Source organism: Scomber japonicus, chromosome 10 (assembly GCF_027409825.1).
Source record: "Scomber japonicus isolate fScoJap1 chromosome 10, fScoJap1.pri, whole genome shotgun sequence".
NCBI lineage: Eukaryota > Metazoa > Chordata > Actinopteri > Scombriformes > Scombridae > Scomber > Scomber japonicus.
In genome coordinates this window covers 11,795,100-11,818,126 of record NC_070587.1, presented here as the reverse complement: position 1 = coordinate 11,818,126, position 23,027 = coordinate 11,795,100, and the positions used below count along the sequence as shown (strand labels likewise).

At 41.0% G+C, this 23,027-nt stretch overlaps 3 protein-coding genes across 3 annotated transcripts in view; 2 read left to right on the top strand and 1 right to left on the bottom strand.

The window, feature by feature from the left end:
• LOC128366018 (protein FAM8A1-like) overlaps nucleotides 1–23,027 on the top strand; it is a 305,711-nt gene that overhangs the window by 246,296 nt on the left and 36,388 nt on the right. The gene's annotated exons all lie outside the window — the stretch shown is intronic.
• On the top strand, nucleotides 3,738–8,479 carry glipr2l (GLI pathogenesis-related 2, like). The gene is made up of 5 exons (XM_053326672.1): nucleotides 3,738–3,833; nucleotides 4,524–4,632; nucleotides 6,126–6,229; nucleotides 6,703–6,780; nucleotides 7,964–8,479. The coding sequence occupies exons 1-5, from the start codon at nucleotides 3,821–3,823 to the stop codon at nucleotides 8,116–8,118; spliced, it is 459 nt and encodes a 152-aa protein (XP_053182647.1). The 5' UTR covers nucleotides 3,738–3,820; the 3' UTR covers nucleotides 8,119–8,479.
• nacad (NAC alpha domain containing) lies at nucleotides 10,282–12,890 on the bottom strand. The gene is made up of 7 exons (XM_053326998.1): nucleotides 12,878–12,890; nucleotides 12,564–12,655; nucleotides 11,683–11,751; nucleotides 11,395–11,541; nucleotides 11,169–11,303; nucleotides 10,934–11,056; nucleotides 10,282–10,345 (listed from the first exon to the last, which is right to left on the bottom strand). The coding sequence occupies exons 1-7, from the start codon at nucleotides 12,888–12,890 to the stop codon at nucleotides 10,331–10,333; spliced, it is 594 nt and encodes a 197-aa protein (XP_053182973.1). The 3' UTR covers nucleotides 10,282–10,330.

The window sequence follows — 23,027 nt, the reverse complement described above, 5'->3', positions numbered from 1 at the left end:
TTTGTACCATTACAAGTGCTAAGATCCTACATCATCATCTATATTTTACTTTAGCTTGTATTTACAGGGTTTTTTTGTCCCGTCAGGTCAGGATATCACCAGACATACAGTTCAACACATACTTCCTGTGAACATGCATGAATGTACGTCTGTTTGCGAGTGTGTCTGTATGAGAATGAGGATGTGAGGGTAATTTAATTATGGACCAGATAGAGCGGGTTACTGAGGTTAATATCCTGCATGCACTCTGCTCCTCTCCGGACACAGTAATTGCTTTAAGCACATTAGGAACTTTATTGACTGCGATGGCCTTTTAAGACATTACATTTCTGCTGCTTAGTGTCAGACAGGAGTCGGCCAGCTCTGCTCACTGTCTCTGTCTTCTTCTATCTCTGCTTTTCTTTCTTTCTTCTCTTCCCTTCCCTCCCAGCTTGACCTCTGCTTGCCCTGTCACTCTTTACTCTCTGCATGTGTCTCCCTGCCTGAATCTGCTTAATTGAAGGCTCTATAAATATGATGAGATTTGTATAGCGCCTCATCCGTAGAGGCGGCTTGATGAGGTTTGATTGGCAGGTGATTAACTCCTCTTAACCCGCAGAATCATTTGTCCTCGGTGGAACAGTTGCACTAATGACACCATAAAAGGCTTCTTGATGTGTCAAATTCTTAAGCAGAGCTCTGGAGAGAGAGCTTCCAACAACTCCCTCAAAAAAGTGCGGCCCCCTCACTTCTCTTTCTCTCTGCTGAGATCAATCCTCTCAACACCTCCTCAGTAGATCTCTCCATTTTCACTCAACTAGACCTCTTAATGAGGATGGAGGTGAATGGAAGGAGTTATTAAAAAGTCCTCACCTTCCTCCTGGGACTGCTAAAGAGGAATTATATGCAACTAAGTGCACTTACAGCCTCAGTTAGAGTTATTTCACAATTCTGTTGCCATAAATCCACATCCACTGGAATCATGACAGGGGTAGAAATTATTTCTGGACCAGAAAGAATTTGGTGTTCCTTTCTTTTTATAAGGGATCAGCTAGAAGATTTTCATTAAGACTTCAGGTGAGGGAAAAAATGAAAATTACAGATCGTAAGGAAGGGGGGAGGGGATGAGAGAGAGGGAAAGTGATGGGGAGGAGAGTGAATGATGTCACAGCTGACAGGGAGGGGAGCCAAGCAATAAGTACAGCAGATATAGCCAATGTGCAGATATAAATGATGTAATATCTGCATGGATCAATGTCTGTACTGTCTCTCTAAAAAGCGCTCTCTCCATAAATCACATTGCCATTCCTCCTACATGTGCACGCGTGCACATACAAATACACACACGTGCACACATATGCACTACGGATACACACAAATACACACACTCTGGAGCTATCTAAATTAGTATGAATTAAGATGTATGGCTGTAAAGTATCTGTGTCTTGAGACCACTATGTAAAATGTCTTCTTCCAGCTGTCCAGTCCCATCACCATACAGATGGTAGGAGGAGGCAAGGAGGAAATCAATTTGTTAAGATAGCACTATCCAGCTAATGAGAAATCAAGTGGCTTGACTTTTCACATGAATCCCATCATGTCCACTCATATTATGAAACTAAGATGTCATTAGTTGCACTTAGTGTGACTAGAAGTCCAACCTAGCCTTTGCTCAGTGTCTTTGCTAACAGCCCCACCTAGTGGTTAATGTAATCATTACACTTAAAAGGATCACCAATAGGAGGGGGTGTGCAAAATGACCAAACACCTCAAGATACAATACAGTAATCCTGCTTTAAAAAGCAATTTATTAAATTCAAAATGTGTGTTTTTTATTAAAATGGAGTTTATTCAAATTAATGGGAAAGAAATGTTCCACCTCCTACTTTACTCCTTTAGGACAATCAATTACTGCAGTAATCTACATGGACAGAAAGTGGTACTCGTATGTCCATGCTTTATATTCATTAAAATCTAGTTATGATGATTGACATTATTTCTCTGGTGTACATTTTTTATTTTTGGTGATTTTCTTCCATCGATAGAAATACAAATTTAATCTTCACTTCTTTATAGTTTTCAGCCAGTGGCTTCTCTTTTAAGTGTGTTTCCCCGTATAGGTTCTTTAAGACTTTTCCTCCTTGTACTACAACATAATTTTGCAGTGTTTGCAATGACTTATCAGCAATTTAGCAGTGATTATGTGACATTTTGTGCCTTAAAAGGCCATGTATAAATGTAGTGTTCGTTAGACCTCTTTTAAAATTGACACACACAGCAAGCTAGTATTCAGCTACAGTAGATGTGACTCATTTATGAAGCTGTTTTGGAAATTATGATTTGCAGTACTCACAGCATGAATTGCTGCATTAGTTGCCAAGACAGCAAACTTACAAAATGTGGCAAGGGGAGAAGATTTTTTTTAAAGTAACAATTTTGTGAACAGTGTTTATTGACCTTGATTTATTCAAGCTCAACAAAGCATGGATAAACTAACATTCACATCTGTGAGATAAGCCAATTAGTATTTTTAGTAGTGTGTTTTTCTAAAGCACATATTCTTCATACAGTGCATGCTATGGCCTGCACAAAAAAGGAGAGAGACAATTTCCAAAGCCTATGCAAAAAGAGTTATGAGATATACAGTAAAATATGAGGTAATCCATTGTGAGGCTTTGCAGCACACTATTCCCACCTTTGTTAAAGAGGGGGCTTGTTCTTTTTTTGAAATGGCAAAAACCATTAAAGCAGTGTAGCATATCTCATACAGACAAAACAAATAGTCCAAACCTGTACTGCAGCATGATGAACAGTGATTCTGGCTCTCCTTCTGTGTCAATCGCAGTAGGCAAATTGTTCAATCATTGCTTTTTTATCCAGGTTGGAGCTTGAGGAATCACTCATATACAAATTTGTGTAATGGGGATTGGGGATTCATTGATCTAGAAGTTACTGAAGAAACTAAATGATGGAGGTTGAAAGAAATGTAGAACTCTGACAGTAAGAGCCTTAATGAAAGTGAAAGCCTGTTTTGAAAGATGAGATATGTCAGTTCAAAAATAGCTGTCATCTGAGTATCATGCACAGTATGCACTCTATGGCCTACATCTCAGAGTAAGCTATTGTCTCCTCTCAGTGGCACATTATCTAGCACATTGCATCATTACAGTGTGGACTGTGAGAAAAGCCACTGTCCCAGCTCCAGTTGTTAAGAGTCTCCCTGGCTACCAAGTCACAGTGTACAAGAAACTCAGAGCCATATATGGGCATGTGTCTCACAGAGATGATGTCATTAACTACTGCAAGGGCTCCCCTTTCATTTGTGGGAATGTAAAGATACACTGAATGGGTGTGTGCTCCTCTGACACATGAAGATAGATCCTGAGCAGATAGTTGGGCGTGTAGCTTCAAGAGGGACAGGCAGGTTAAGATAAATGAAGTGAAACAAAAACTAAACTGGAGGAAGGATCATATTTAGCAATGGACATTACACCCAGATAAATAGTTAAAGGGGTGACTTTGCACAGCTGCTGTGAGCTCAAGGTGGAATGAGACAGGCCTGAAGTAAAAGCTTTATTATAGCAGCTGTTTGAGAGCATAGCCATTGGATAGACAGCACTTAAAGGAAGGAGAGAGTGAAAGCAAAGAGGCAGAGAGAGAGAGTAAGAGAGACCTTTCTGTCTACAGGGGAAAAAGCTGGGGAGGCGAGAAAGAAGAGAGAGAGAGAGAGAGAGAGAGAGAGAGAGAGAGAGGAAACAGAAAAACAAGACAGAGGAGAAACTGCTTTTGTTCAGTACCAAGCTCATTGCTAATCTTACTGAAAGCTTCCTGTGTCAGCACTATGGGGAAGTCAGGTAAGTGAACTACACCCTGTGGATTTTAACTTGGATTATATCCATTTGGTCTGACTTCGAACTTTGCCTGTGTGTGTGTGTGTGTGTGTGTGTGTGTGTGTGTGTGTGTGTGTGTGTGTGTGTGTGTGTGTGTGTGTGTGTGAGCGTGTGTGAGTGAATGTGTGTATTTTTGCTCTTTTACTGTATTTTTGCTCTTTTACTGTATGTTTGCGAGGTTCGGTTGGGGAAAAAAATGTAGGAGAGAAACCATGCTGCATTTCATTCATTTATTTTTCTCTTTTCAGCAGGATGTCAAAACAGATTTCTCTGACTTTTTAGTTAAGATTCATGTTGCAGCATGCTTAGTAGACAATGACTGTTAGGCAGCATTCGTATTTGTATTGTTTGTCTGTGACTATCTGAATGTGCCTATTGTGTGTGGGTACTTGAGAGATTGTGGGACTTATGAAAAGGCCAGTGAGTGATAGGCACCAGGCAGAGGAGCGTGATGTGGATAACGTTTACTACTCTGCATCCGTCATCTGTCTTGGCAATCCTTGTCTGAGGTCAGCTAGTCTGTAAGCGGTGAAACTCAGGTTTCAGCGCTAGTCACATATGAATCTTCATGTTGCATCATCATGTGTCTTTTGCCAGATTTCTATGTATTCCTATCTGCTAACCCTTCTCGTCTCTGTCCTTTTTGTCTCTCAGCCTCAAAGCAGTTTGCTGAGGAGGTGCTGCAGTGCCATAATGAGTACAGAAAGAAGCACCAGTCTCCTCCACTGAAGCTGAACAGCAAGTTGAGCAGAGAGGCTGCCCGGTGGGTTAAGACAGATAAATCACACTAGAAACCTAATTAGCAAGCTGGTCAGGGTAACAATAATGGTCTGGCCTAGTCTGTCAAATGTAATACCTACAAAATATCAAACAATATCAAAGGTCTTTGATAGTCATTCTGTAGACAATTTGTTGCCACTAATTGCAGACATATATAGCTCATTCAAATGAAGTCTGAATGAGATTTAGACTTTTCATATCATTACTCAATAACCAAGATTCTGTTGATTAAATGTAAAGGTTTTCAGTGCTGTCAGGAAACTGTCTTGCACAATAATTTCCGTTTCCTCAAACATGTTTTGTAGTGCCATAGCAACATCAGCATGAAGCTGCTAAACAACCTATAATTATATGAAAGCGGATATGGAGATGCACATTTCCACTCGTTCACTCTGTAAGAAAATCACGTTTATTCCTCAGCTGAAATTATGATCAAATATGTTAAAATGTACTTTAAACAAAAACCTGAGTAAAAAAGTCAAATGATAATCTGCCCTTCTGTCAATGTGAAATTTTGTTGAACACCATCATCATATCTATAATGGTAAATATTTGAGTTTTCAGATAATCTACCATTGAAAGCTCATCACTGTTCATTGGAACATGATTAATGGTGCTTCCGGCATTTCCCTTCTGTCAACTGAAGTAGTAAAGGCACTCATGGATATTATGCAATCATAACTGTTTCACCCCTGCTTTGAGGCGTGACTTGAAAAGAACTTGCTGATTTAGTTTTTTTTATTAAACTTTAGATAAAGAACATAATCCAAAAATATGTTTTTAAAAAGGCTTATGGAGCTGAGTTGAAGAAGTTAGTCTTTTCATCCAAAAACCTTCATTAGGTTTTACTGAATAAGGATGCATTTAATATCTATAATCCACTCCATGTTGTGAGAGATATCAATGCCACACGGAAGTCATGATTATAAGTTGAACTGTAGTAGTAAAGCTCCAAAAAGGATTGTTAATTGAAGTACAGTATACTGTACATTGTTCACAGAAAATGTTGTCACCACATCCAACCTTGCATCCTGATGGTTGATATAGCTTTTAGTTAGCATTACATTATATTCCCATTTACCATTGTTTAGGTTATGGACATGAACACTGTAGTGTTGGTGTCCAGCAACATCCAATGGACCTCAGATGGCCTCAGATGACCTTTTAACCAGCCCAATCTTAATGAAAATATTAATTGTACTTATTTAGATTAACTGGTTGATGCACTTTCAGCAGATTTACACTAGACCAAACCTCTGATGAAGGGTTTTTCAAACAGTTGATCTTGGGGCTGGAGGACAGCACAGTGCAGCAAGAATCATAAAAATGAAGACTTCTTTGGAAAGCTACATCTGAGGTAGTAATAGGGTTAGGGTAAAAATAAAACAAAAAACAGTGCTCACAGAGGCAGATAAGAAAAGTTAGGGAAACAACTGCAGCAGTGATAGCCACAACTTTCTTTGTCTCTCTCCATAGTTATGCTGAAAGTTTGGCCAGCACACGGATCCTAAAACACAGTGTGGAGTCCAGTAGAGGGAGCTGTGGTGAGAACCTGGCCTGGGCCTCTTATGACCAATCAGGTACATTCACACTCCCACATACTAACTATACCACCAAAGATGATGTGCACATGCGTAAGCTTTACTCACATACTTTCATACGGCTTGAATTTGTGCAGATAATGATATGATACATTCATCCACAGATACAGATTTTAGGTCTATGAATCTTAAAGCAGACCGACTATGCAGGCTATCCCTCCCCTCAAGTAAACAGCTGGGATCTATTTCTCCCCCAATTCGAGCTCAGACACCATGACTCACTGCAGAAATATGTCAGTGTAGGACGGTGGTATGAGTCATAAAACATCTCCTACAGTGCAGCATTGGGTGACAAAAAGTGCAGCATGGTAAACAAAATGTACACCAGGGGGGATTTGTAGCTCTGGAGTGCAGTTAAAAAGATTCAGTGGCAATGCTATTGTTCTGATTGGTATGTATGAAACAAGAATGATTTGATAGTCCTTTTATATGTTGTCCATGTGCTTGTGCAGGAAAGGATGTTGCTGACCGCTGGTATGATGAAGTGAAACAATACAACTTCAACCGTCCTGGATTCTCCTCTGGCACTGGTAAGATGTATAAACATGACAGTGCAACCCTTTATTCTGTCTGTCTTCCTCTCACATTGCAGTCACCTACCATATTATAACAACAAATTGGGCAACATAACTGAAATCTAAATTAGGATAATCATAAGTAATTAATTTCCAATGTTTACATACAATATATAACAATATGGCTTATGTATGCAACATCGAATGTTAATCTGAAACAATTAGTTGGTTAACTGAGTAAATCATTGGCAGTATTTTTTTTTCTTTTTGAAAAAATCTGTTCTGTGATAGTCAATATTAGTGAGTATCTTTAGATTTAAAACTGTTGGTTGGATAGGAGAACCCTCTGAAGTTTCTCAATATGTTTTAAACCATTTTGAGACACTGGATACATCAAATGATTGTTGTAAAAGAAATAAATAAAAATAATTATGAGTAGATTCCCTAAAATATTGTCAGATTTGTTACCTGAATGTGGTGGTATCAAATTAGACATTGCTGTTCTATAAAACCAAAATGTTCTCTCTCATTTCTTCTTGTCGCATCCATTTCTTCTCGTCACATCTCATTTCTTCTCATCTATTTTTCCCAGTGTATTTATCTCAATTCATCTATTTTTTGCTCTGTTTCTCCGTGTCATTTTCTGTTCACTCCTTGTCAGTTTCTCTGTCTCAGTGTCACGTTTACCGAGGCATGGAGAAGGTTGTTATTCTCATGCTCATGTCACACCTCAGTCAGTATGTGACTGACTGACTCGGTGACCAGTCATGGAGAAACTCGGTGACCAGTCATGAGGGGAAATCAGAGTCCTCTGTATCACTTTTTTTAAACCCACGTCATTTCCAGTCTGCCCTAATTCCTCCAGATGTTTTCCCATAGCCTCGGACTCCAGTGTGCATGAGTCTGCTTAACTTAATCACACATGAAGCAGATCATTTCTAGCAGGTCATCCAAGTGATTCACACTGACTTCATAATGTTTCCTGATAGAGGAAGAAAGGAATAAGTGTGCAGGGAGAAAGAGGTAGTTTGATTGATGAGTGAGGGAGGAATTAGGATGCCTATCTCTGTAAATATTTAGAGGAACATAGGTCTGTGTGCACTCAGCTTCAACTATGTCCTAAGTGTGTCTCACTAACATTATATTCCCCTGCTTTCTTTCCGCCCATAATTTCTTTCTTTTCACTCACCACCTGTAGGCCATTTCACCGCAATGGTGTGGAAGAGCACTAAAAAGCTGGGTGTTGGTAAGGCCACTGCATCAGACGGCTCTTCCTTTGTGGTGGCAAGGTACTTTCCAGCTGGAAATATCACTAACCAGGGACACTTTGAGAACAATGTCCTCCCACCATAAACCACCACATCCACCTCCTAAAGATGTCTAGGCCCCCCCAAGACTTGACTCAAACCAAGAGGAATTTATTCTGTTTTCTAGGAAAGCTATCAGCCTTCTACGGAAAATACTCAGGGGAGCACCACTTCTTGCCTAGTAGAGAACCATAGTGTTATCCTCTCTGGAATTTAAAAGACAAAATGCACTCTGGCTTGGAGGATAGGTTCACAATTTTTCAAGTCTGTCTTAAAACAATAGTCTGGTGCCCCTATGCACATTGAAAATATTTAGCTCACTGTATTCACTCATCTTGTTCATACTGACCATTAGAAGATCTCCTTCACATGCACTTACACTGTAAAGTGATGTGGAACAAAGTCCACAGACCTCATTGTGAGCAAAAATATACGCACAAGTTTATCTGAAGATAATATGAGGCTTTGGCTTTTTGACTTAGTCAAATAAATTGGAATCTTCCACAGTCTTCTTGGTCAAATTTAATTCTTTTTGTCTCGACTGGACAGTGTTTTCCTGTTCATTTGTAGGAAGAATTGTAACAAACTTGACACTAAAATATGAGTAACTTTAGAAGGTTTTGACCCACTTTTACTAAAATGATGAATGAAGATTCATATAAGACACTTACATTGAAAGTGCATTATGAAGGAGTTGCCTAAAGGCCAATATGAACAAGAGGGATGATTCCAGCAAGAAAAACATTTATCAGTGTTCATTTGAACACCTGAATATTGTTTTGGGACAGACTTGAAAGATTGTGAACCTGTCCTTTTTAAAGGGTAATGTTTGTGAAGTGTACTTGTGTATGATAGAGTGTTAATAACAATAATGTGTATGATAGAGTGTTAAAAAAGCACTACTGTTTACTAACAAAACATTTCAAGTGACCATTGGATTGTACAGTCTTGATTTTGATAGCCATTTACATTACTGGTGCCAGATATTTCATTTGCTGATGAGAGTAATTCCATATTTTCACACACTGAAATACACCATAGCCTCATATCTGTATTTGTGGGAACTAATTTAGCTGAAGGACATTTGGAGTTGCTTGTAATTTAAGGCTGATGACTCAACATGCTTGGTATGTGTTTGTATTATTGCTACAACTTGTAAAAGCAGAACCCTGCTGTCCCAGATGTGTGTTTTGTACTCTAATCAGTTTTGTACAATAAAAGTGAATTAAAAAAAGTGATAGTCATTGGAGTGCATGTACTGTATATCTGTCTGTCCACACTCACACACACAGTGTCCACTGTGAAACTGAAGAAAAACATGAGAATACAAAAAAAGTGACATGACTCGGGCACAGTGTTTGCTGGAAAACATGGGAACATTTTACAGGATGTAAGCAGTTGCAGTGTGTATTCAAGATCTGCACAGCTGGGAGACTTTTCACATGACTTTAGCGTTATTTCTTTAATATCTACAGACTGCCTCTGAAAAAACTAAAGCAAATATATGTAATATTGATCTCAGAATGCAGTCTGCTTGCAGTGTTTGTAAAGAAATGACAATGATCCTGTTCACCCCATCGGTATCCACCACACATGAGCAGAATGTCACATTAGCCCTCATTTATTAAAGGCCTAATCAGTTATTTTACCTAATTTTACCTCATATTTTACACCCATATGTATAATTGTAATGTAATGAAAATGTATCAATTCATCACGCTTGAAAAATAGGTTTGTTAACCTTTCAAATATCATCAAAACACTATTAATGTTTAGAGTGATCGCAAGTTCTAATTTGGTCTTCACACCAAATACAACCCTGCCTTTAAAGTAACAACCTTTTAAACACTTCAATTTTGCATTTAGATAATATGTATATATTGTATGTTTTTGATGGCATTACTTACATTCACAGACCAGGATTTCTGTGTCAGTGGCAAAAAGAAAAACAGTGTGTGGCTTGGTAGTTACAGAGATAAATAGATAAATAAGCCAGAACTTTATTGTTCGATGATACATTTTGTATTTAAATTTCAGAATTTGTAGTTGAGGTTAAGGAATGCACTGCTCATAATGCAGCAAACTGCAATATTTTCAGTAAAACCAGTCACATGGCGCAGTCGCAGCTCACGTTGTAACAGTTTTTATTTAGCAGATATTGGGGATGCAACATACAGTAGCAGCGATACAGATGAGTCAGTGGCGTTTAGGCTTTATAGGCTGGAGAAGGGGGTCAGGGGTCAAATTGTCCTTATCACTCACATGGTCAGCTCCTGTAAAGAAGAGGGAGAGAAAAATGGAAAAGACAGTAAGAGATAAAGGTTTCCAGTAAAAATGTTAAAGCTGGAAATAAATAAAAAAGAAAAGTGTTAAGTGTAAATAGTAAATTCTGATGAATAGGCCTATGTAGTGTCTCCCTTTGGATTAAATAGAAAACATGAAAATGTGACAATGCATAAAGAAATACAATTCTCTGGGATATTCAAGATGAGTGGCTCTGTTTATCCTAAGCTCTGTTTATACTCTGCGAGGGATCTTAACACAGTTTCATGTCAGCTTCTACCATGTCAATAAGGGAAAATTATCTGCGTCAGTTAAACAACTCCAGCACTTGGCTCAGTGTAAGCTCTTGCTGCCACCTAGTGGAAAATGAACTGTACTGATGACCTACAGATCTGTAGAGGTTGTTCAGTTACTGGGGAAAAATTCTACTTGTCATTTGTCCTCGGCTCTTTCTCCTTTACCCGCCCTCCCGCTCCATGCGCTCCCCGTTCCCTGGCTATGACTCATTATTTTGTTCACCCTCCCTCTACCCTAACATTCTTCCTCTCTCCTCCCTCCTTCCCCTCCTTCCCCCTCACCATGATAGCATTCACAATGTCATTCTTGTTGTGTTTCAGTGCGCGGACAGCCTTGGCTCGTGACACATTGGCTTGAGCCATCACCAGCTCAATGTCTCTCTGCTCAAGACCTCCCTCATCCATCTGGTATATAGAAAGAAAGGGACAGTGAGATTTAAAGGATAAAGTTAACAGCACAATAAAATATTTTACAGAGCGTCACAACACTGACTGTGCTGTACAGTTGAGACAGTACCTCTTCTTCCTCCTCTTCACTCTCCTCCTTGATGGTGAGGCTGGGTGGGACAGGAGGGGCCAAAGGAGAAGAAGTCACAGGCACCTTGAATTTCTCAGCAGCTGCCTTGTGAGCCTGCTGAGAAAGGTCCTCAATCTGAGATGTGAAGATAGGAGAGGAGTTAGAAGGGAGACAATACATCTAATGAAGCTTGAATAATAAAAGAGAAAAAGAAAGGAAAACTAACCTTTGCCTCTCCAAATACAATGTAAATGTCTGATGCAGGGCTTTTGAATACGTCTGGTCTGCTGATGACAAATAGGATACTCTTTGACTTCCTAATGGTGATTCTGGTCACACCATGGACTGGCTTAAGACCCAGTTTAGACATGGCCTACATACACATCCAGCAACAGGGAAAGTGAGAAAGAGAGTCAGAGTAATGCAGATAAAATACTGTTGTCATATCAATATCCTATAAATAACAAACATCTTCAAAGGAAGCGTTCCTTTGATAATCAGTTTTTTCTCTGACCTTGCGGGCCTTCTTCTCACTACGGCTCTGTTTTGGTCTGTTCAGCCCTTCATCTGCAGAGGAGATTGACTGAAGGAGAGAACAAATATTAATAGAAAACATGCCAATTTATATCACCAATATTTTTTTTTAAATCTATACCAATTTATGCTAGATAACAGCGGTTTTCATACAGCACAAAAAAGCTAGTTATCATGCAGCTGTGGGTGAATAGAAAAATACTAGGGCTACTAACGATCATTTTCATTATTGATTAATCTGACAAATACTTTCTTGATTAATTGATTAATTATTTGTCTATAAAATGTCAGATAATATTGGAAATTGTCTGTTAAAATTCCCAATAGCCCAAAGAGATCAAAACTATAGCAACACTTGTGGTATATAGACTAACTTCATTGTAAGACCAATGTGTTTTGGCTAATAAATGACTATAATGATTAACTGATTATCAAAATAGTTGCTGATTAATTTTGTTGATCAAATAATCAATTAACTGACTGATTGTTGCGGCTTAAGAAATTACTAATACTGAAAGATACTTAAACTTAAGTAGGTGAAAATATAAAGTGGGTGGCACAGTAGGACATATTGACATTATCAAGTGATCTCTGGAATGTGGAAGAACAAAAGTTAGCTGTGCTACTGTAGTTTTCAGTCTGTCAATATGTAAGCAAGCAGTTTCCTCCTGATTGTATAGCCATTATGGCAGGATTTTTAACTTAATATAACACACTATAATGTGTAGCACATTTTAAAAGGTCTGTTTCATCCATATCCTCTCTCATGTGTCATATTTGTTATAAAGGTATTAAAGAAAGATATGAGAGAATCAATACTGGCAAAGATGGTTTCCAATAAAGTAACATGAACTGACTCACCTGCGGCTCTGATGGTCTCAGTGGCTCTGGCTCCTCTAGCTCGGGGACTGACCCCTCACTCTCAGACTCATTACAGGAGGCCACTATGGAACCTACTCAAGCACACATGCAACACACATAAGAGTGAGGTGTATAATTTTCTTATTGCTATAGTAACTCATCACCATAGTAGAAGTACTGAGGGCATTAGTGAGTGTATCTCATTAGCGCTGCTCTTTATAGAATCCAGAAGATTATCTAATCAACACAAGAGAATTTAATTAGCCTATGGAAATATATTTAATTAGATCTCCATACTATGTGATTTTTACTACATATGCACCACATCATTGGCAATAATGGGAAACTCTTCATCCATAATTCAAGGAGTGAACTATATAGTGCAGAGTATTTATGTATCTTGTGATGTCATCTGTCAGAAAAGCACAGCCACTTTTAGCATGTCCTGTATCATCAATTTATATTCAAACAGATGTAAATGCAACACAGAGTTACAGTAACTGTGGTTGTAGTATTGTAGAAACAGAAAGAGGGATAGAAATAGGCAGAAAGAGAGAAGGGTGGAGTTTATAGAGATCTAAGGAAATTTAGGGTATTCCTCTGATCAGAAACAACTTACAATTGTTTTTGAAGGATAGGTCAATCTCTTCGGAAATCTTGTGGCTGTGGTTGATTGGACAGCCTGGCTGTCTGTCGGTCAGTTGACGTGCAGAGAAAGGCTGGATTTCCAGTTGATTGGATGGACCAGACTCTTTCTGCATGGATCCATTTCTGCTTCCTGCAACCCCCCTGGGCTGGGATTTGTGACCACGGCGAGGCAGTCCACCATCACCCTCACTGTCTGTCTCCTCCTCAGCCAAACTGGGACCTTACAGAGCATATAATCATATTTGTATCAAGAAGCTCATTCTCCACTTCATTATTATTGCTTAAAGTCAATGGAGCATTTTTCTTTTTGATAACGATCATAACTTGCAACTTTCACAGATGCCAGAACTGAATCTTGAAAAAGGATACGAAATGGTTCATATGTATTGGTCTGTGATATCAATGTAACAAGCTATAATTTCTATACTCACCTCTGCATCTGTCTTGTGTGCTCCATGCGCGACCTTGCTTGATTTGTTTGTGAGGCTCGATGTTGACCTTAGGCTGAGACTGTGACAAGGACTGAGTATGGGGAAGAGAAGTGGAGTCTGAATCTGGCGCCCCAGACCCACGTGGAGATGACTCCTGGGTAGGCTGGGACAGGCTATGCAGTACCGCAGTGGAGGATGAGGGCAAAGAGACATTTGTGGTAGATGTAGTTGATGTAGGAAAGGCATCGGGTATGTCCTGGAGGTTGTTGTTTGGAGGAAATTGGGTAAGAGGGGCTTGTTGGCTTGTAGGGGAGGGAGAGCAAAGGGTAGAGGTGGTGTGGCACATGGACTCTGAAGATTGTTGTTGGGCAGAGATGACAGGTTGGGATTCCTGCACAGGTGTGGGAAGATCATCTTCTGGTTCCGTTGAAGCACAAGGGAGAGGGGAGGAGGAGGAAACAGGAGATGCTGAGGAGGAAAGTGGAGTGAAAGAGTATAATACTGTGTCCTGTGTAGGTGGACTGTGGCTAGCATCTATGTTGTTATCATTAATGTCCACTGCCATTGCTCTCTGACTATAAGGTAGCGGTCTGTTATCAAGCACTGCCTGTCTGTTATCAAGCACTTCCTGTTCCTGATTTAATTCTTGGTTCACTGCCACCACAACATTGAGGTTGTCTGGGGTATGCTCAGTAGAGCTGCAGTGCCCGTGACTGGGACTTTTGACATCAGGACTGACACTGTTATTCCCCTGCATCTGTGAACCAGATTCAACTTTGTCTGTGTCAGATGTCCTTTTCAGTAAGTCTGTTGATGATGCTTTATTGCTTGAATTTTGGCCTGTCATAGTTTTAGAATTGTCTGTGATCCCTTCTGACCATCCATCTGCTGTGGTATTTAATGGAGCAGAAGGTTTCTTTGAATCATAAACAGATTCAGGGCTAGAGTCAGCATGACTGGCTGTCTGGGCTGTCCTGTGTTTGTTCTGCTTCCCTCTCCTCCCTTTCTTAGCAACATTTGGTTTTTCTGTGCAAAGTTCCCCTTTAGGGATGTGAGACACAGAGTGCTCTGGGGCATTCTGTGCAGAAGAGGTTTTTCTTTCCTTTTTGTTCTTCTTATCTACTGATTTTTCTTCCTCATCTTCCTCCCCTGAGTTACAAACAACACACTGCTGTCCTTTAAAGGCATCTTTAGTCTTTGGTTCATCAACAAGTTTGTCAGTCACAGGACTGACATCATGTTTTCTTTGGCCTTCAGTCTGAGACTCCACCACCATTTCTGTTTCTGACTGGGAACCAGTATTTTCTACCTTGTCTTGATGAGCTTTACTTGGTCTGGATCCATTAGATTTACATTTAGGAGTAAAGGAACCAAAGGATCCACGTGGCAAAGAAAATGCTGTATTACTCTCTGGAGTGATTGTCTGGCACTCTTGACTAGTATGACATCTTGACTTGGCTTTATCTGGTGAACCAAGATGTTGGTTTATTATATCTTTGTCCACATGAGTTTCAACTAGTGGCACAGAGGAGCTACTGAGACTTTTTGAGGATGGTGTCTGTTTTTTGTCTGATGTCTGGTTTAGGGAGCTGCCCTTTGGTTCTCGCTCATCATCAGGAATTGTATCTGAATACTGACATGGCATCTCTTCAAGTGGAATATTAGACACAGAGTCTCTGACACTGACACTCATACTCTGGGGTCTCACTTCCTCTGATAGAGCATTCAGACTTCCATACATGGATACTTCCAATGGGTCTAATGCAGTGTCATTGTTATTGTTAGAATTATTCCAAATGTCTTGACTTTGTGCATCTGTGTTATCTCCATTATTATCTGGATTTAGATTACTGACATCATCCTCTGGGAATCTGGAGCTTCCATCCTCTCCTCCCCCTGCTTCTGAGATCTCCTCAATTGACTTCCAACGGGCCAGGTTTGACTCAGAAGCTCCCTCTCCAACCAATTCCTCATCTGCCATTTGGTCCCTCTTTCCACGCAGATTGTTGTTATCTTCCTCGTCCAGAACAGAACCCAGAACATTGTCATAATTTTTGTACACTTCGCTGCTCATATTGGGAACCACAGCAGTTTGTGTGCTTTGGCCCTGTGTGTCACACATGAGCAGACTCTCTGCCTCTAACTCATAACTCTTCCCCAGAGACAGAGAAAGAGACTCCCCTGCTCCCCAGACTCCAAACTCAGACTCTGACCGTAATCCTAAACCTAACCCTAGCCCCAACTTGTCATCACACCAAGCCCCAGCTCCAGGACCAGTTTCCCTGCTTGTGTCTGTTTCTGAGTTTTCCCTTTTGGGTGAGATGGCCAGAGGGGAGTGTGGGGATCCAACAGCTCCTAGCACCCCCTCATCAGTAGTCAGAGTGTTTTCTCTAAGGTTCTCTTGAGCAGAGTCACCGGGGCAATGTTCAGGGGTCAGGGCCAGGTTTTCAGCAAGTCCTGAAGTGCTTGAAACTGGGATATTACTGGGGTTGGGACAATGGTCTTTCGGACAGGAGAGAAGAAGAACACCTTTATTCAAGTCATTTGTGGCAGTGGTGATCCCCATATTCAGAGAGGAACCAGGATCAGTGCTTCTACACTCCACACTCATAGGCTGAGCCGAGGCATTTCCATTCTTCTGGTCAAGCTCAATGTCAGACTCCCTGTGAATACTGGACCTACACATGGCCTCTGCCCCTGCAGGCACATCAGATTTATTGGAGAAGGACTTTGGTAATACAAGTCTACTTGCTCCTGTGGCCCCATGGCTTCCCGGTTGATAATGATGAGGCTTGATGAGCAATTTGAAAGAATCTCTTTCTGGTTCGCATTCATGTTCCTCCTCTAAATAATCATTGCTCTGTTCCAAATCAACATCTTCAAGATGGATGTTTTCCTCCACAAATTTCTCTAGAAGATCTGAACTGCTAAGGTCTGTAGTATCCTTTATGGAAGTTGTAGAAAGAGGACAGGCATCTAACTCAGCAACAGGCTCAGGTGGAGCACAAATAACAACAGGAGTGGGACGTGGGTTAAAATGAGGGCTGCCTTTAGGCTGTTCAAGAGGGTTTGAAGAGCCAGAGATATCCATCATGTCACTCTCACTCCCACTCTCATTCAGGTTGTTGGAGGACTCTGGTTGAGAAGAAATGGCTTCTGAATGACAGGACAGTTTCTGGTGATCCATTGGTCCTGTTGTGCTCCCTTGTGTGTGCAAAGGATTTGTCTGACCTATTCCGCTGGAATATTCTAGCTCAGGGTCTGATTGGGGTTCAGGGGATTTAGGTGCATCTAGAGATTTGGGTTCTATATCATCCTCTTGGTGGGCAGCAGTGGCTTCAGAAAGAAAAGTGGTATTAGGTTGATCCACTAATTTGTCTGAGCTCAGTTGTGTGTGCAAAGGTTCAGTTTGACCTATTGCAACAGTAGATCCCTGTTCAGGTTCTGATTGGATTTCAGTTGGATCAAGTACATCCATTGATGTAGGTTCTAGTGATTGTGCATGCTTCTCAGTGCTGTACAGACGTTCATCTTCTTCCCCATTATAGGAGGCGGAATCTAATGAGTCATCGGTATCATCTTGGAAACAGAAGGATTCATCCAATCCCTCATTAATTGATGTCTCTGAAAGTGAATGAAGGAAGGATGCTGAGCTGTCCTCATCTGTAGGATCCTCCACTGCTTTGAGGGCATACTTCTCCTCATCATCTTCCTGATCTACATCTTTCTCCTCTTCTACTACTTTCACCTCTACCTTAGCTTCCTCACCTGCCTCATTTTCATCATCAACATTATTATCATCAACACCATCAGCAGTGCCATTATCATTGCCATCACCATCATCATAATTGTCATCATCCTCTTCTTCATCATCCTCATCGTCCTCATCATCCTCATCATCATCGTCGTCATCATCATCATCATCTTCAACATCTGCCTCCTCCTCTCCTGCTGCATATGCATCAACGTCCTTCCCTTCATTTCTGTCATTCACTTCTCCAATTTCATTTTCATCCTCTGTGGGAAAGAGTGTGATTTCCATTGAATCAGCCTTAAAGATAAGGCTCGTGTGGAGAGGAAAGGAGATGAGGGAGGCAGGGATCATCCTTTCTTCATCTGGTATATCATCAGCACATGCTGCTTGGGAGAGCATGAAAGAACTGGGGCCAAGTCTGTCAAAGGCTCCAGGGCAGAATGCATCCAGGAGGATGACAGGTGAGTCTGGGCTAAGGCTAGATGAGGCCATGGTCATGTTATCTGTATCAGGAGTCAGTTCAGTGGACGCTAGCTCTGCATGGTCATCCATCTGGCGATAATGTTCCTCTGATATACATGACTCCAACTGCAGTTTCAGGCCTGTCTGCATTGGGCTGGAGTACTCTGACCTTCCCACACTGGCCTCTTCCATTGGACAGAGTGAGCTCTCAGACTCTCCCCCATCCTCCTGGGAGTCACTGCTGCGGCTGCTACTGCTCCTTAGGGGAGATGTATCTTCAGTCACCCAGCAAGGACGACAACTTTCTCTGGAAATCTTGATCTCTTCCCCTTTTAGAGCCTCATCCTCCTCAAGGATCACTGTCCCTGTTATACCTATCAGTGGATTCATGACATAATCCTCAGGACGGTACAAACAGAAGTCCTCTGCTCTCTCCTCCTCCCGTTCTGGACCTACTCTCCCTTTTTCCTCCCCTACTTCATCTCCAATCTCTGATAAGGAGCCCACAAAGCAAGCAGGGGCTTCCTGTGCCTCTTCTGTGAGGAGCAGGTTGGGAGATGTGGAGGGGGAAGCTGAAGATGTGTAAGAAGAGGCCCAGCTGCCTCCCTCTGCTGTGATATAAGAGCCAGAGGGAGATGTGAGAGGGGAACACAGGTCTTCGCTGTCTGAGGGTGAGCCAGGGGAGAGTGGGCAAGCTGGTGATCCAGGATATGAATGATGTTTAAGGTGTGAAGTGCGAGACGCCATCTTGATTGGGGTGGAAGGGGCGGTATAGTACAAGTCAGGGTCAAGAGATGAGGGCACACCCACTCGTAGTGGGTCAACAGCATAGGCTGGCTCAGAGAAGGACAAAGCAACTGGACAGGCCAGCTCAGAGAAAGAGAGGGAAGGCACTTCATCTTGAGAAAGGTTTTGACCCTCTTCCTGGTTGTCACTCAAATTCTCATCTGTTGTGATTGGCTCGAGGGAGGAGGATGGAGGAAGTATAGGGTTGTGAAAAGTGGAAGGGAGTGTGGTTGGGGGCTGCACAGGGTCTTTTTGCTGATCCCGCTGTTTTTGAGGGCTTTGGACTTGGCTTTCCTCTTTACTGGTTTCCAGCTGGGTCTCTTTTGCTTGTGCCTGAGGATCTGTAGAGCTTGGGATAGCTGGCAAAGGGATAGCCTGGCCACATGGCTCAACCAGGGGTTTCCCTTTCTGGATCTCTGTTGCTTTGAGCAGTGTCTCCTGACCCATCACCACCCTTGTGTCAATGGTTTGTGGTTCCTGATAATCACTCTCCACCTCCGAACCAGTCAGGACCTGGGAATAACATGTTACATACACACACATTTACACATTAAAGTTCACATCAGTACATCACAAAAGTGTCTTGTAACATCCTCTGTTAAATTGTAAACATAGCTTTTACACAAATAACACACACCTTGATTCGCTCCATCTTAACAGGGATATGGCGGCCACAAGGTCCATGACCACCTAACTTTCCAGACAGTCTGGATGTGTTGTTGTGGCGATGGTCAGAGCCTTCAGGTTGAGGTCTTGGAGTACCAGAAGAGCTAGGTATTGCATGAAATAGTCGTGGTCCAAATGGAGAGGTGCATGATGGGAGTAACTTTTGAGGAGTACTGGGAGAAGGGCTAGAACCACTGTCACTTGGTGAGGAGCCACTGTCACTAGGAGTAGAGTCTGTAGACAGATGTCTGGTCATGTCTGAAAAACAGGAAAAAACTATATGAAACAATATGTCGAATAATGTTGGTACTTTATGGTAAATCTCAACATACTGCTCATGTCAAATTTGATCAGTTTTTACATTTGAGAGCAGTAAAAAAAACATCCTTAACACCCTTTATTTATTTATTTATTCATTGTAGCCACAAATGTCATGCCTGTGACCCAGAATATACAAAAATTGAAATATTTTATTTTTTGTACATGGAGGGTGTTACTGATAACTCATATTTTCTCAAATTCAAAAATCACCATTCAAAAATGTTGTTGCATTCTTCATATTCAGTAGCATTCATTGAAATAATAATTATGGTTGTTACATTCTCCTGTTTGAGTATACAGTATACTGTAATTATGAATGTTATTTCTCTCTGAACAGGTAGGTTAGAACCTTAAGAATACACTCTCTCTCTACTGTCTGAAAGCCTTATCAAGGATTAATCACCAATTTATTAATAACTGATAATGAATTTATGAATGGCATTTTGATGATTTGATTCAGATTTTTTGCTTCAGAAGTTTGAAGTAGTAACTAATTATGAGAGACAATATGAACAGTATGTAAGGGTTCATTGTGATGAAGAAATTAGATCAACTGATCTTACATAATTAAGTCTACATCTTCTTCAGTTCACTATCATAGATTTTTTTTTGATCTCTTCAATTTAACTTTAATTTTCTTCTAGCACACACTAACTCAAGAGAGCTACAAAAAATGTCACCAAAATGCTAGTCAGTAGATTCAATAAATACCTCTCAGCTCTGTATTTTACTCTGACACTGAAAATGGCTTTGGTGAGCAAAATAACTGCAACACTGAAAACAAATAGTAACATATATTGTTAACAAGAGGAGAGTTTGATTTGATTATTTGAAGAGTCCCTAATCAAATGATCCTGTTCTAAGCTGAGGAACCCACAGTTGTTCTGTAGTGCTTCACCATAAGGCTGAACTCAAAGCCTAGATGTAGAAAACAACCCTTCCCTGGACACTACACTATTGTACTTTACCTCTCTCTGCATCTCTGTCTCTCTTTCTCTTTGAATATCAACACGCACAATTGCACAATTAGTCAGACGTAAAAGTAACAGTTATTGAATTACACTATTGTCTGTTCTCTTGTCCCTCTAGACCATGCTATCATCTTCATAACTGTCATAATGCATGGGGAAATCGCTGAGATGAAATGACAGGATGAATGAAAGAAATGAGGTCAGGGCTGAGCAAAAAGAGTCTTGTGTATGAGCAAGACAGGCAAAGGGAGTCTGTCTTCTACATTTGTTTCAGTTCCACTGCATAGTGATAATGATTTTCTTATGTCGGATTGATTACAATAACACAAAACTATATATTCATTCAAATAAACGCTTAAGGATGTGACGTAAGCCTCTTTCTCTTCAACCCACAGGCCGGGAACAGAACCTTCATTTGCTCCCTTAACTGGGCCATTGCCACGGTGACCTCAATCCACATGCTGATTGGCCATTATAACACACAAGTGGCTCAGCTCTGTGCCAGCCACAAACACACACACTCACGCACACACACACACACACACACACACACACACACACACACACGCACGCACACACACACACACACACACACACACACACACACACACACACACACACACACACACACACACACACACACACACACACACACACACACACACATAGTTGCTCTGCCAGAAACCCAGATATCACTTACTAATTCACTTTTTGTTTTGTAGCCCCTCCCTTGTCTCACTCCTTCAAAATGTCTCTCTTAACCCTTTCCTATCTAATCCTCTTCTCAGTACTGTTTTAAACATGACTATATATGTATATGTGTACATTTTATATATCTATATGTATATATATGTATATATGTATATGTATCTATATATATATAAGGGTTACATATATATAGCTGCCTCTTCTTTTTTCACCCTAGTTGTGACTGTTTGTTTCCTTCATGCCTCCATGTTCTCCTTTTCTCTGCAAATAGCATCTCTCCTCTCTCGCTCCTCTCCTGCCCTTTCTATGATGATAGTGAACGCCAGCATCAGCATTTGCCTGTTTGCTGCTCCAATAATGAGCTCTAGGTGTGTTTGTATGCATGCTGAGTCATGCATCCGAGACTAAAACCTGCCACTAATCAGGCAGATGCACATATAAGCATGAACACAAGCCAACTCCTGCACAACACTTATATTTACTGTACAGTTTAATATGGGTCCTGACCATGTGATTGTTTCCCCCTATAGGGCTTACTACAGAGGCACCTAGCTTTGGTGATCACGTGAACAGGCAAAGAGAAAGACAATATTTAAGGTATACATATCAACACAACAAAATAAAACACACATATGTATTTGCACATATTTAGTAATACTGTATCTTCCTCCCTTATGTCCTAAGTATTTGAACCAAATTTCAGAACTGTATAGTGTTTGAACTAGGATTTTACTTGGCTGCTTAAAAAGCCAATGAGATTACTGCCAGACTGCGTCTCTCAGTTGCAGGCTCAGTGCTGCAAATAATCTTTGGATGTCTGCCTCTCCTCCGCTCTCCAGCTCAGCCTGGCCTAGGGAGCGGAGGAGAGGTAGGAACCCTCTCCTCTGTGGGAGGACAGTGAAATTGAGCACCAGGCTTGCCGTACGAGGAACAGGCCACAGTAAACTGAGCAGACTGGAGCTGCGTCACAGAGGCTGCAGCGCCGGCCTGTCAGCCCTAAGGGAAGCCTCTATTTCAGCTACTGCTCAGATTGAGCCATGAAGTAAAGACACTCTAGTTATCTTCCTCCCTTTGCTTTAGTCATAATCAACCTCTCCCTTTTTCATCAAGTATGTGTCAGAATTAGCAGAAGCTGGAACCAGAGCATCCGACAATTCTCTCTCCTCCCTGCTCTTCTAAAATTCAGGCCAAGGAAGCTTAAAATAATTTCAAGCCTATAAACAGGTCAGGGTAATAATGAAGTTATAACAGGAACATTAAAATAGCCTGTGTAAGTGACTTCCAGCTGAGTGAAGTAGTGAATACTCTTAATAGCCGTTAATGTTGTACATCATAACGGTTAGGTGTCTACAACAGTACAATTATGAATTACAGTTTAATTATATAATAAGTTGGGTTCATTTGCCACCGAACACCGTTGCAATAACACTTTGTTCCGAGAAGGATATCTTCCTTTTGACTGTTATTGCTTGACTCTAATTAAAGGGATGGTCATAAAATCTTGCCCATCCCAATCTTTCATCTGCACTGACCCAGCCTTATCGACTCATATTTCTCTGACCTTTTCATCTTATTTTAACTAGCTCGACTTCAAGAGAAATGTGAGCAATAACAGCGATGGAAAAACAGTTGACAACAACAACAAAAGCTCTTGTGTACGTGGAAATGTCTGTGTGTTGCTACAGTGCTACTCTGCCATGCTGCTGTGTCATGTTCC

What these genes read in the sequence shown, in the direction of transcription:
- nacad (XM_053326998.1), bottom strand. An exon ending in TTGTATTTGGAGAGGCAAAG is followed by an intron (nt 11,304 to 11,394) that starts GTTAGTTTTCCT and finishes TTCACATCTCAG; the next exon opens with ATTGAGGACCTTTCTCAGCA. An exon ending in GTGAAGAGGAGGAAGAAGAG is followed by an intron (nt 11,057 to 11,168) that starts GTACTGTCTCAA and finishes TCTATATACCAG; the next exon opens with ATGGATGAGGGAGGTCTTGA.
- glipr2l (XM_053326672.1), top strand. An exon ending in TTGAGCAGAGAGGCTGCCCG is followed by an intron (nt 4,633 to 6,125) that starts GTGGGTTAAGAC and finishes CTCTCTCCATAG; the next exon opens with TTATGCTGAAAGTTTGGCCA. An exon ending in GGCCTCTTATGACCAATCAG is followed by an intron (nt 6,230 to 6,702) that starts GTACATTCACAC and finishes GTGCTTGTGCAG; the next exon opens with GAAAGGATGTTGCTGACCGC.